Source organism: Scyliorhinus canicula, chromosome 1, assembly GCF_902713615.1.
Source record: "Scyliorhinus canicula chromosome 1, sScyCan1.1, whole genome shotgun sequence".
Classification (NCBI taxonomy): Eukaryota; Metazoa; Chordata; class Chondrichthyes; order Carcharhiniformes; family Scyliorhinidae; genus Scyliorhinus; species Scyliorhinus canicula.
In genome coordinates this window covers 308,631,298-308,643,381 of record NC_052146.1, presented here as the reverse complement: position 1 = coordinate 308,643,381, position 12,084 = coordinate 308,631,298, and the positions used below count along the sequence as shown (strand labels likewise).

Below are 12,084 nucleotides of genomic sequence, written 5' to 3'. Positions count from 1 at the left end.
TAAAGACATGACTTCTATACTTACTCAGAATGACAAAGACAAATGAGACTGCCTCGTTCAGGTTGTGGTCCATCATGGTGCAGGTGTAATTGCCGATGTGTCCATGGTCTAAGCTGATTGTACTCTTCATGTGGATAATCCCGTCTGTGCTGTTGATTCTCTCCGTTTGGGCATATTTGGTCATCTGCAGACCAAGCCCGTTTTCCCAGGTAACAGCTGGCTCCGGAAACCACCCGGATGATTCACAGACCAATATGGGTACGCCCTCGTCAGTAACATAGAAGTGGATGATTGGCTGCTCACCAATAGCTGCGAGGGAAGAGAAAACATGTAAAATGGAGAACATAGTAAGCAGGAAAGCCCCTCTCACCCAGGACCCCTTTCAAGCCGAGCTCCCTCCCAGCCCTGGGACCCTTTTAACATGGCTCCGCACCCATACACCTCACCCTAAACCAACACAGCTTCTAACACCCGTGGGATCACATGGCAGCCCACTATCTGGGGAGCCCTGTAATATGGCCTGCCCTCCACCATCCGGGGCGGAACCTAGCACAGTAGTTAGCACTGTTGCTTCACAGCTCCAGGGTCCCAGGTTCGATTCCCGGCTTGGGTCACTGCCTGTGTGGAGTCTGCGCATTCTCTCGTGTCTGCGTGGGTTTCCTCCGGGTGCTCCGGTTTCCTCCCACAAGTCCCGAAAGCTGTGCTTGTTAGGTGAATTGGACATTCTGAATTCTCCCTCTGCGTACCCGAACAGGCGCTGGAGTGTGGCAACTAGGGGCTTTTCACAGTAACTTCATTGCAGTGTTAATGTAAGCCTACAAGATTATTATTATAAAGATTATTATTACCCCATGGATCCCTTCAGCAGAAGCTTTATCCTCCCATAACTTTAAGGGGGTTACAGGATATTAACTATGTTCAAGGTTCATGTGCTCGTGCTCATTTCAACACAAGTCCCCCTGCACCACCCCTGCCATGTGACCTTTAAGACAGGTACCAGCAGACAGTGGGTGGCATCTGTACGGTGTGTAATAGAAGAAAGACAGGAGACTGTCACAAACTGGTTGAAGTGAAACGGTTCTACATTCTTCAGTCTCGTGTTTCATCTCAAATGCCTGTACTAAATCACAAGACGGCCATTCAGTCCATCATGCTGTGCCAGCCCTTTGAGAGGACAACCAAATCATCCCACTCCCCTGCCCCTTCCTCACATCCCCCCTTCCCATGATGGAATGCAGCAGCAAAATGGATTAAAGAAGGATGAATAATACTAGTAATAAGCTTTTATTGTCACAAGTATGAAGTTACTGTGAAAAGCCCCTAGTCGCCACATAACGACACCTGTTCGGGGAAGCTGGTACGGGAATTGAACCCACGCTGCTGCCTTGTTCTGCATCACAAACCAGCTGTCTATCCCACTGAGCTAAACCGGTGGTGAACCTGCGGATACATCCACCCCGTGGATGCAGACAGGTACCGGCACGGCCACTGGCTCTAATTGGCAACTTTAATGCTTTAACTGCAATGAGTTTCATTTCTTTAATTGGAAGTTTCAGAAACTGAAAACTCATCAGGAGCTTTTCATAGAATTTACAGTGCAGAAGGAGGCCATTCAGCCCATCGAGTCTGCACCAGCTCTTGGAAAGAGCACCCTACGCAAGGTCAACACCTCCACCCTATCCCCATAACCCACTAATCCCACCCAACACTAAGGGCAATTTTGGTCACTAAGGGCAATTTATCATGGCCAATCCACCTAACCTGCACATCTTTGGACTGTGGGAGGAAACCGGAGCACCCGGAGGAAACCCACGCACACACGGGGAGGATGTGCAGACTCCGCACAGACAGTGACCCAAGCCGGAATCGAACCTGGGACCCTGGAGCTGTGAAGCGATTGTGCTATCCACAATGCTACTGTGCTATAAAACTAAGGATAAGCTGTGCCACGGGAAATTCCAGGATAAAAGCTATTTGGGGCATTAAGTATTTTTTATCCATACTTACTCCAATTTAAATAGCTGCTCTCAGCAGCAAGCGCAAGTGAACATCTTTATTATTGTCACAAGTAGGCTGACATTAACACTGCAATGACGTTACTGTGAAAAGCCCCTAGTCGCCACATTCCAGCACCTGTTCGGGTACACAGAGGGAGAATTCAGAATGTCCAATTCACCTAACAGCACGTCTTTCAGGACTTGTGGGAGGAAACCGGAGCACCCGGAGGAAACCCACGCAGACACGGGGAGAGTGTGCAGACTCCGCACAGACAGTGACCCAAGCCGGGAATCGAACCACGGACCCGAGAGCTCTGGAGCAACAGTGCTAACCACTGTGCTACCGTACGGCCGTATAGGGATAGGTGAACGGTCAAGCAGATTGGATGCATGGCCTGAAAGATGGTTCAGGAGGGAGGCCTTCAGATTCCTGGGACACCAGGACAGGCTCTGGAGGAGATGGCACTTGTACAAGCCCGGACGGGTTGCACCCAAACAGAGCCGGGGGAAAATTCCTTGCGGGGCGATTTGTTTGTGTTGCTGGGAAAGGTTTAAATCATCTTGACAGGGGTGTGGGAACCAGGATGAAATATCAGAGAGGAATACCAGTCGGCATGGGATATTTGGAGAGATAGATAGTGCTACAATAGGAAATAGTAAATTGGTAGAGACGAAACAAAGAGTAGGAATTAATGGGTCCTTTTCAAATTGGCAGGCAGTAACTAGTGGGGTACCACAGGGATCGGTGCTGGGACCCCAGCTATTCACAATATATATTAATGATTTGGATGAGGGAACAAAATGTAACATCTCAAAGTTTGCAGATGATGAGGTAATGCATTTTGGAAGGTCCAATGCAGGTAGGGAATATACAGTGAATCCTCAAGAGTATTGACAGTCAGAGAGATCTTGGTGTACAGATCCACAGATCACTGAAAGGGGCAACACAGGTGGAGACGGTAGTCAAGAAGGCAGACGGCATGCTTGGCTTCATTGGCCGGGGCATTGAGTATAAAAATTGGCAAGTCATGTTGCAGCCGTATAGAACCTTAGTTAGGCCACGCTTGGAGTATAGTGTTCAATTCTGGCCACCACACTACCAGAAGGATGTGGAGGCTTTAGAGAGGGTGGAGAAGAGATTTACCAGGATGTTGCCTGGTATGGAGGGCATCAGCTATGAGGAGAGGTTGAATAAACTCGGTGTGTTCTCACTGGAACGACGGAGGTTGAGTGGTGACCTGATAGAGGTCTACAAAATTACGAGGGGCATAGACGGAGTGGATAGTCAGAGGCTTTTCCCAGGAAGAGGGGTCAATTACTAGGGGGCGTAGGTTTAAATGCGAGGGGCAAGGTTTAGAGGAGATGTATAAGGCAAGTTTTTTACCACAGAGGGTAGTGGGTGCCTGGAACTCGCTGCCGGAGGAGGCGGTGGAAGCAGGGACGATAGTGACATTTAAGGGGCATCTTGACAAATACATGAATAGGATGGGAATAGAGGGATACGGACCCAGGAAGTGTAGAAGATTTCAGATTGGATGGTCAGCACAGGCTTGGAGGGCTGAAGGGCCTGTTCCTGTGCTGTACTTTTCATTTGTTCTTTGTATGATACCAAATTAGGTGGGAGGGTGAATTGTGATGAGGATGCAGGGATCCTACAGCATGATCTGGACAGGTTGGGCGAGTGGGCAAACCAATGGCAGATGCAGTATAATTTGGATAAGTGTGAGGTTATTCACTTTGGAAGCAAAAACAGGAAGGCAGATTACTACCTGAATGGTTGTAAATTGGGAGAGGGGAGTGTGCAGCGGGACCTGGGTGTCCTTGTGCACCAGTCGCTGAAGGTAAGCATGCAGGTGCAGCAGGTGGTAAAGAAGGCTAATGGTATGTTGGCCTTCATTGCGAGAGGTTTTGAGTATAGAAGCAGGGATGTGTTGCTGTAACATCCAGGGCCTTGGTGAGGCCACACCTGGAGTATTGTGGGCAGTTTTGGTCTCCTTCTCTGAGGAAGAATGTTCTTGCAGCAAAGGTTTACCAGTCTGATTCCAGGGATGGCGGGACTGTCACATGAGAAGAGATTGATGAGGTTGGGATTGTTCTGGCTGGAGTTCAGAAGAATGAGGGGGGATCTTATAGAGACTTATAAAATTCTAACAGGACTAGACAGGGTAGATGCAGGGAAGATGTTACCATGATAGGTGTGTCCAGAACCAGGGGCAGAATTTCCCGGGGGTCGGAGAATCACCCGGGGCCGGCATCAATCCCGCCCCTGCCGTGTCCTAAATTCTCCGCCCCCCCGAGATTCGGCAGGGGCGGGAATCGCGCCGCACCGGTCATTGGGCCCCCCGCGGCGATTCTCTGGCCCACGATGGGCTGAAGTCCCGCCGCTGACAGGCCTTTCTCGCCGGCATGGTTTAAACCACCTCTGGGACCGGCAGGATTGGCGGGGATCTGACCCCGCGATCGGGGCCCACAGATCGGCGGGCGGGCCTGTGCCGTGGGGGCACTCTTTCCCTTTTTTTTCACCATGGCGGGGGCGGAAGAAACCCCCTCCCCTGCGCATGTGCCGGTCTGACGTCAGCAGCCGCTGATGCTCCGGCGCATGCACAGACTTCCGGTGAAGGCCTTTCGACCCCGGCTGGCGGGGCATCAAAGGCCGTTCACGCCGGCCAGCGGAGCGGGAACCACTCCGACGCGGGTCTAGCCCCTAAAGGTGCTGAGAATTCCGCACCTTTGGGGAGGCCCGACGCCGGAATGATTCACGCCACTCCGTCCTGCCGGGACCCCCCCGCCCCGCCGGGTAGGGGAGAATCCCGGCCCAGGGGTCACTGTCTGAGGATTCAGGGTAAACCATTTCAGACAGAGATGAGGAGACATTTTTTCACACAAAGAGAGGTGAGCCTGTGGAATTCAATACCACAGGAAGTAGTCGATGCTAAAACATTGAATATATTCAAGAGGCGGCTGGAAATAGCACTCAGGGAGAATAGGATCAAAGGCTATGGGGGAGAAAGCAGGATTAGGCTATTGAGTTGGATGATCTGCCATGATTGTGATAAATGGCGGAGCAGGCTCGAGGGCCAGAAGGCCTCCTCCAGCTCCTATCTTCTATGTAGCTATGTATATGTATTAGGGGGTTTAGAGTAAGGGAGAAAGGGACAAAGTAATAAAGATTAAATCAAGGTTGCTGTTGATGAATGTGAATGTGTGGAGTGTGGTAAATAGGATTGGCGAGTTCCAGGTGCAGATTGCCATGTGGAATTACAAAATCGCGACTCTATCTGGATCAAAGACAGCAAGACCAGGTATTAAATATTCCTGAATAAAAGGTGCTTCACAAAGGAAGCAGGGATGATTGGGGGTACATGGCAAAATCAATTCAGACATTGCAGATTGCAGTGCAGAAGCGGATGTCCCACAGAGATCAAAGACAGAATCTATTTGGCTGGAACTGAGGAACAAATTGAACTGCTTAGAGTGGTCTACAGAGCACCAGCCAGTGGGACAGACGGAGACACAAATCCAGAAGAAAGTTACAGAATTGCAAAAACTATAGCATCGTTATCCTGGGAAACTTTAATTATCCAAACATAGATTGGGACAGTAGCAATGTAAAGGGCAGAGAGGGGCGGGAACTGACGAGGAAACACAGAAAATAGGAGCAGGAGGAGGCCATTCGGCCCTTTCAGCCTGCTCCGCCATTCATTGTGATCATGGCTGATTAATCCAACTCTGTTGGATAGCCTGCTCCTGCCTTCCCTCATATTGTATGATGCCCTACGCCCAAAGTGCCAAATCTAACTGCTTCTAGAAAACGTATAATATTTTGGCCTCAACTACTTCCTGTGGTAATGAATTCCACAGGCTCACCACTCTCTGGGAGAAGAAATTCCATCTCATCTCGGTCCTAAATGGTCTACCCCGTATCCTCAGACTGTGACCCCTGGTTCTGGACACCCCCACCATCGGGAGCACCCGTCCTGCATCTACCCTGTCCAGTCCTGGTAGAATTTTATAACTTTCTAATAGATCCCCCCAGCCACCCCCTTATTCTTCTAAACACCAGCGAATACAATCCTAACCGATTCAATCTCTCCTCATAGGTCAGCCCCTGCATCACAGTAATTAGGACTGACGAGGGTTTATAATGGAGTTAAGCTATTCAGCGCAGCACTCCCTCAGTACTGACCCTCTAACAGTGCAGCACTCCCTCAGTACTGACCCTCTGACAGTGCGGCACTCCCTCAGTACTGATCCTCTGACAGTGCATCACTCCCTCGGTACTGACCCTCTGACAGTGCAGCGCTCCCTCAGTACTGACCCTCTGACAGTGCAGCCTTCCCTCAGTACTGACCCTCTGACAGTGCAGCACTTGCTCAGTACTGACCCTCTGACAGTGCATCACTCCCTCAGTACTGACCCTCTGACAGTGCAGCACTCCCTCAGTACTGACCTTCTGACAGTGTGCATTCCATCAGTACTGACCCTCTGACAGTGCAGCACTCCCTCAGTACAGACCCTCTGACAGTGCAGCACTCCCTCAGTACTGACCCTCTGACAGTGCGGCACTCCCTCAGTACTAACCCTCTGACAGTGCAGCACTCCCTCAGTACAGACCCTCTGACAGGGCATCACTCCCTCGGTACTAACCCTCTGACAGTGCAGCACTCCAACAGTACTGACTGTCTGACAGTGCAGCACTCTCTCAGTACTGACCCTCTGAAAGTGCAGCGCTCCCTCAGTACTGACCCTCTGACAGTGCAGCACTCCCTCAGTACTGAGCCTCTGACAGTGCAGCACTCCCTCAGTACTGACCCTCTGACAGTGCAGCACTCCCTCAGTACTGACCCTCTGACAGTGCGGCACTCCCTCAGTACTGACCCTCTGACAGTGCAGCACTCCCTCAGTACTGACCCTCTGACAGTGCAGCACTCCTCAGTACTGGACCATCTGACAGTGCGGCACTCCCACAGTACTGACCCTCTGACAGTGCGGCACTCCCTCAGTACTGACACTCTGACCGTTGCAGCACTCCCTCAGTACTGACCCTCTGACAGTGCAGCACTCCCTCAGTATGACCCTCTGACAGTGCAATACTCCCTCAGTACTGACCCTCCGACAGTGCAGCACTCCCTCAGTACTGACCCTCCGACAGTGCAGCACTCCCTCAGTACTGACCCTCTGACAGTGCGGCACTCCCTCAGTACTGACCCTCTGACAGTGCAGCGCTCCCTCAGTACTGACCCTCTGACAGTGCAGCACTCCCTCAGTACTGACCCTCTGACAGTGCAGCACTCCCTCAGTACTGACCCTCTGACAGTGCAGCACTCCCCTCGGTACTGACCCTCTGACAGTGCAGCACTCCCTCAGTACTGACCCTCTGACAGTGCGGCACTCCCTCAGTACTGACCCTCTGACAGTGCAGCACTCCCTCAGTACTGACCCTCTGACAGTGCAGCACTCCCTCAGTACTGACCATCTGACAGTGCGGCACTCCCACAGTACTGACCCTCTGACAGTGCGGCACTCCCTCAGTACTGACACTCTGACCGTGCAGCACTCCCTCAGTACTGACCCTCTGACAGTGCAGCACTCCCTCAGTACTGACCCTCTGACAGTGCAGCACTCCCTCAGTACTGACCCTCTGACAGTGCGGCACTCCCTCAGTACTGACCCTCTGACAGTGCAATACTCCCTCAGTACTGACCCTCCGACAGTGCAGCACTCCCTCAGTACTGACCCTCCGACAGTGCAGCACTCCCTCAGTACTGACCCTCTGACAGTGCGGCACTCCCTCAGTACTGACCCTCTGACAGTGCGGCACTCCCTCAATACTGACCCTCTGACAGTGCGGCACTCCCTCAGTACTGCACTGGTGCTATTAATTTGGATTCTGTGTCTCATTCTCCAACTCAAAGGTGACGGTGTGGCCTTTCCTGATATGAATGAAAGACCTCGACCTTAGTGTACAGGACATACAATATCAACATTTGTGGACAATACAAGCCTGGAAAATACTGTTAACTGTGAGGTAGGTAGTACTGAACTCTTTAAAATCTGTTCAAGAGAATCTTGGCATCGCCGGCTGGGCAGCCACATTGAGGACAGCCACATTGCTGTGGGTCCGGAGTCACATGTAGGCCAGATCAGGAAAGGACGGCAGATTTCCTTCCCTGAAGGACATTAGTGAACCAGATGGGTTTTTACTACAATCGACAATGGTTTCATGGTCACCACAAGACTTGTAATTCCAGATTCTTTATGGATTTCAAATTCCACCATCTGCAGTGGGTGGGATTCGAACCCGGGACCCCAGAGCATTATTCTGGGTCTCTGAATTATTATTCCAGTGGCAATACCACAGCGCCATTGCCTTCAGAAGGACACGGGCAGGTCAGGAGAATGGACAGACACGTGGCAGATGAGTTTGAAGCAGAGCGTTCTGAAAGGATCCATTTCTTCCAAGAACTCAAAGTAAATACGAAATAAAGAGCACAAATCTAGACAGGGTGGAGCAGAAGAAGCTGAGGGCAGACACGTATAAATCATCGAAGGTGGCAGAACAGGTGAGAGGGTGGTTAATAAAACATACTGAATTCTAGGCTTTATTAATAGGGACGGAGATTACAGGAACAACGCGGTCAGAATGATCTGGTCTAAATCAATAGATTGGATCTGGCTGGAGTATTGCGTCCTGAGTGGATTCCTGCTGGAGTATTGCGTCCTGACTGGATTCCTGCTGGAGTATTGTGTCCTGAGTGGATTCCGGCTGGAGTATTGCGTCCTGACTGGATTCCGGCTGGAGTATTGCTTCCTGAGTGGATTCCTGCTGGAGTATTGCGTCCTGACTGGATTCCGGCTGGAGTATTGCATCCTGAGTGGATTCCGGCTGGAGTATTGTGTCCTGAGTGGATTCCTGCTGGAGTATTGCGTCCTGAGTGGATTCCTACTGGAGTATTGCGTCCTGAGTGGATTCCTGCTGGAGTATTGCGTCCTGAGTGGATTGCGGCTGGAGAATTGCATCCTGAGTGGATTCCTGCTGGAGTATTGCATCCTGAGTGGATTGCGGCTGGAGTATTGCGTCCTGAGCGGATTCCTGCTGGAGTATTGCGTCCTGAGTGGATTGCGGCTGGAGTATTGCGTCCTGAGTGGATTGCGGCTGGAGTATTGCGTCCTGAGTGGATTGCGGCTGGAGTATTGCGTCCTGAGTGGATTGCAGCTGGAGTATTGCGTCCTGAGTGGATTGCGGCTGGAGAATTGCGTCCTGAGTGGATTGCGGCTGGAGTATTGCGTCCTGAGTGGATTGCAGCTGGAGTATTGCGTCCTGAGTGGATTGCGGCTGGAGTATTGCGTCCTGAGTGGATTCCTGCTGGAGTATTGCGTCCTGAGTGGATTGCGGCTGGAGTATTGCGTCCTGAGTGGATTCCTGCTGGAGTATTGCGTCCTGAGTGTATTCCTGCTGGAGTATTGCGTCCTGAGTGGATTCCTGCTGGAGTATTGCGTCCTGAGTGGATTGCGGCTGGAGTATTGCGTCCTGAGTGGATTGCAGCTGGAGTATTGCGTCCTGAGTGGATTGCGGCTGGAGTATTGCGTCCTGAGTGGATTCCTGCTGGAGTATTGCGTCCTGAGTGGATTGCGGCTGGAGTATTGCGTCCTGAGTGGATTCCTGCTGGAGTATTGCGTCCTGAGTGGATTCCTGCTGGAGTATTGCATCCTGAGTGGATTCCTGCTGGAGTATTGCGTCCTGAGTGGATTCCGGCTGGAGTATTGCGTCCTGAGTGGATTCCGGCTGGAGTATTGCTTCCTGAGTGGATTCCTGCTGGAGTATTGCGTCCTGAGTGGATTGGCGGCTGGAGTATTGCGTCCTGAGTGGATACGGCTGGAGTATTTGCGTCCTGAGTGGATGCGGCTGGAGTATTGCTTCCTGAGTGGATTCTGGCTGGAGTATTGCTTCCTGAGTGGATTCCTGCTGGAGTATTGCGTCCTGAGTGGATTGCGGCTGGAGTATTGCTTCCTGAGTGGATTCCTGCTGGAGAATTGCGTCCTGAGTGGATTCCGGCTGGAGTATTGCTTCCTGAGTGGATTCCTGCTGGAGTATTGCTTCCTGAGTGGATTCCTGCTGGAGTATTGCTTCCTGAGTGGATTCCTGCTGGAGTATTGTGTCCTGAGTGGATTGCGGCTGGAGTATTGCATCCTGAGTGGATTCCGGCTGGAGTATTGCGTCCTGAGTGTATTGCAGCTGGAGTATTGCGTCCTGAGTGGATTGCGGCTGGAGTATTGCGTCCTGAGTGGATTGCGGCTGGAGTATTGTGTCCAAGTCTGAGCCCTGAGGAAGGATGTGGAAGCTTTGCAGGATATCCGGGAAAGATTCACGTGAATGCTGCAAGGAAATCACCCGAAATAGTCGCTTGCCATTATTCTGTCCCATCATTTTGGAATTTTTATAAACCAATCAAATAGCTCATCTCACAAATAACTATCAAATGACTTGTAAAAAGCAAAGCCCAACTTTTTAAATTTCATTTTGTATTTCCTGTTTTTTCTCATGTTAATCATCAGAGCTTACTGATCTTCAAACAGGCAAAATGTTCAACTTCCCCGTGATCATACTTTGATGTTTGATTTTAAATACAACTTTGCCAACAGTGCAGCGCTACCCTCAGTACTGACCCTCTGACAGTTCGGCACTCCTCAGTACTGACCCTCTGACAGAGCAGCACTCCCTCAGTACTGAACCCTCTGACAGTGCGGCACTCCCTCAGTACTGACCCTCTGACAGTGCAGCAACTCCCTCAGTACTGACCTTCTGACAGTGCAGCAACTCCCTCAGTACTGACCTTCTGACAGTGCAGCACTCCCTCAGTACTGACCCTCTGACAGTGCAGCGTTCCCTCAGTACTGACCCTCTGACAGTGCAGCACTCCCTCAGTACTGGCCCTCTGACAGTGCAGCACTCCCTCAGTACTGACCCTCTGACAGTACAGCGCTACCTCAGTACTGACCCTTTGACAGTGCGGCGCTCCCTCAGTACTGACCCTCTGACAGTGCAGCGCTCCCTCAGTACTGACCCTCTGACAGTGCGGCACTCCCTCAGTACTGACCCTCTGACAGTGCAGCGCTCCCTCAGTACTGACCCTCTGACAGTGCGGCACTCCCTCAGTACTGACCTTCTGAGAGTGCAGCGCTCCCTCAGTACTGACCCTCTGACAGTGCGGCACTCCCTCAGTACTGACCCTCTGACAGTGCAGCGCTCCCTCAGTACTGACCCTCTGACAGTGCCGCACTCCCTCAGTACTGACCCTCTGACAGTGCAGACTCCCTCATTACTGACCCTCTGACAGTGCCGCGCCTCCTCAGTATTGCACTGACAATGTTAACATCAATTTTATGCTGAATTCTCCAACTCAAATCATGACGTTCCAATTCAAAGGTAATAAGCATATTGTCGCATACACGGGTTCATAGTTATGGTCATGAGATTGTGATATAAGAACTTAGGAACATAAGAACTAGGAGCAGGAGTAGGCCATCTGGCCCCTCGAGCCTGCTCCGCCATTCAATGAGATCATGGCTGATCTTTTGTGGACTCAGCTCCACTTCTGGCCCGAACACCATAACCCTTAATCCCCCCTTTATCTTCAAAAAACTATCTATCTTTACCTTAAAACATGTAATGAAGGAGCCTCAACTGCTTCACTGGGCAAGGACTTCCATAGATTCACAACCCTTTGGGTGAAGAAGTTCCTCCTAAACTCAGTCCTATATCTACTTCCCCTTATTTTTGAGGCTATGTCCCCTAGTTCTGCTTTCACCCGCCAGTGGAAACAACCTGCCCGCATCTATCCTATCTATTCCCTTCATAATTTTAAATGTTTCCATAAGATCCCCCCTCCACTTCTAAATTCCAACGAGTACAGTCCCAGTCTACTCAACCTCTCTCATAATCCAACCCCTTCAGCTCTGGGATTAACCTAGTGAAACTCCTTGCACAACCTCCCGTGCAGTACGTCCTTTCTCAAGGAGACCAAAACTGAACACAATACTCCAGGTGTGGCTCACTAACACCTTATACAATTGCAACATAACCTCC

At 51.0% G+C, this 12,084-nt stretch overlaps 2 protein-coding genes across 2 annotated transcripts in view; both read right to left on the bottom strand.

Annotated features, from left to right (window-relative positions):
• LOC119976659 (guanylate-binding protein 1-like) overlaps positions 1–12,084 on the bottom strand; it is a 460,193-nt gene that overhangs the window by 194,321 nt on the left and 253,788 nt on the right. The window lies entirely within an intron of this gene.
• Positions 1–12,084, bottom strand: part of LOC119976673 (butyrophilin-like protein 2) — a 74,380-nt gene that overhangs the window by 5,369 nt on the left and 56,927 nt on the right. Inside the window, exon 4 of the mRNA XM_038817357.1 lies at positions 25–309. Within this exon, the coding sequence (XP_038673285.1) occupies positions 25–309 (285 nt within the window). The remainder of the gene's footprint in view (positions 1–24; positions 310–12,084) is intronic.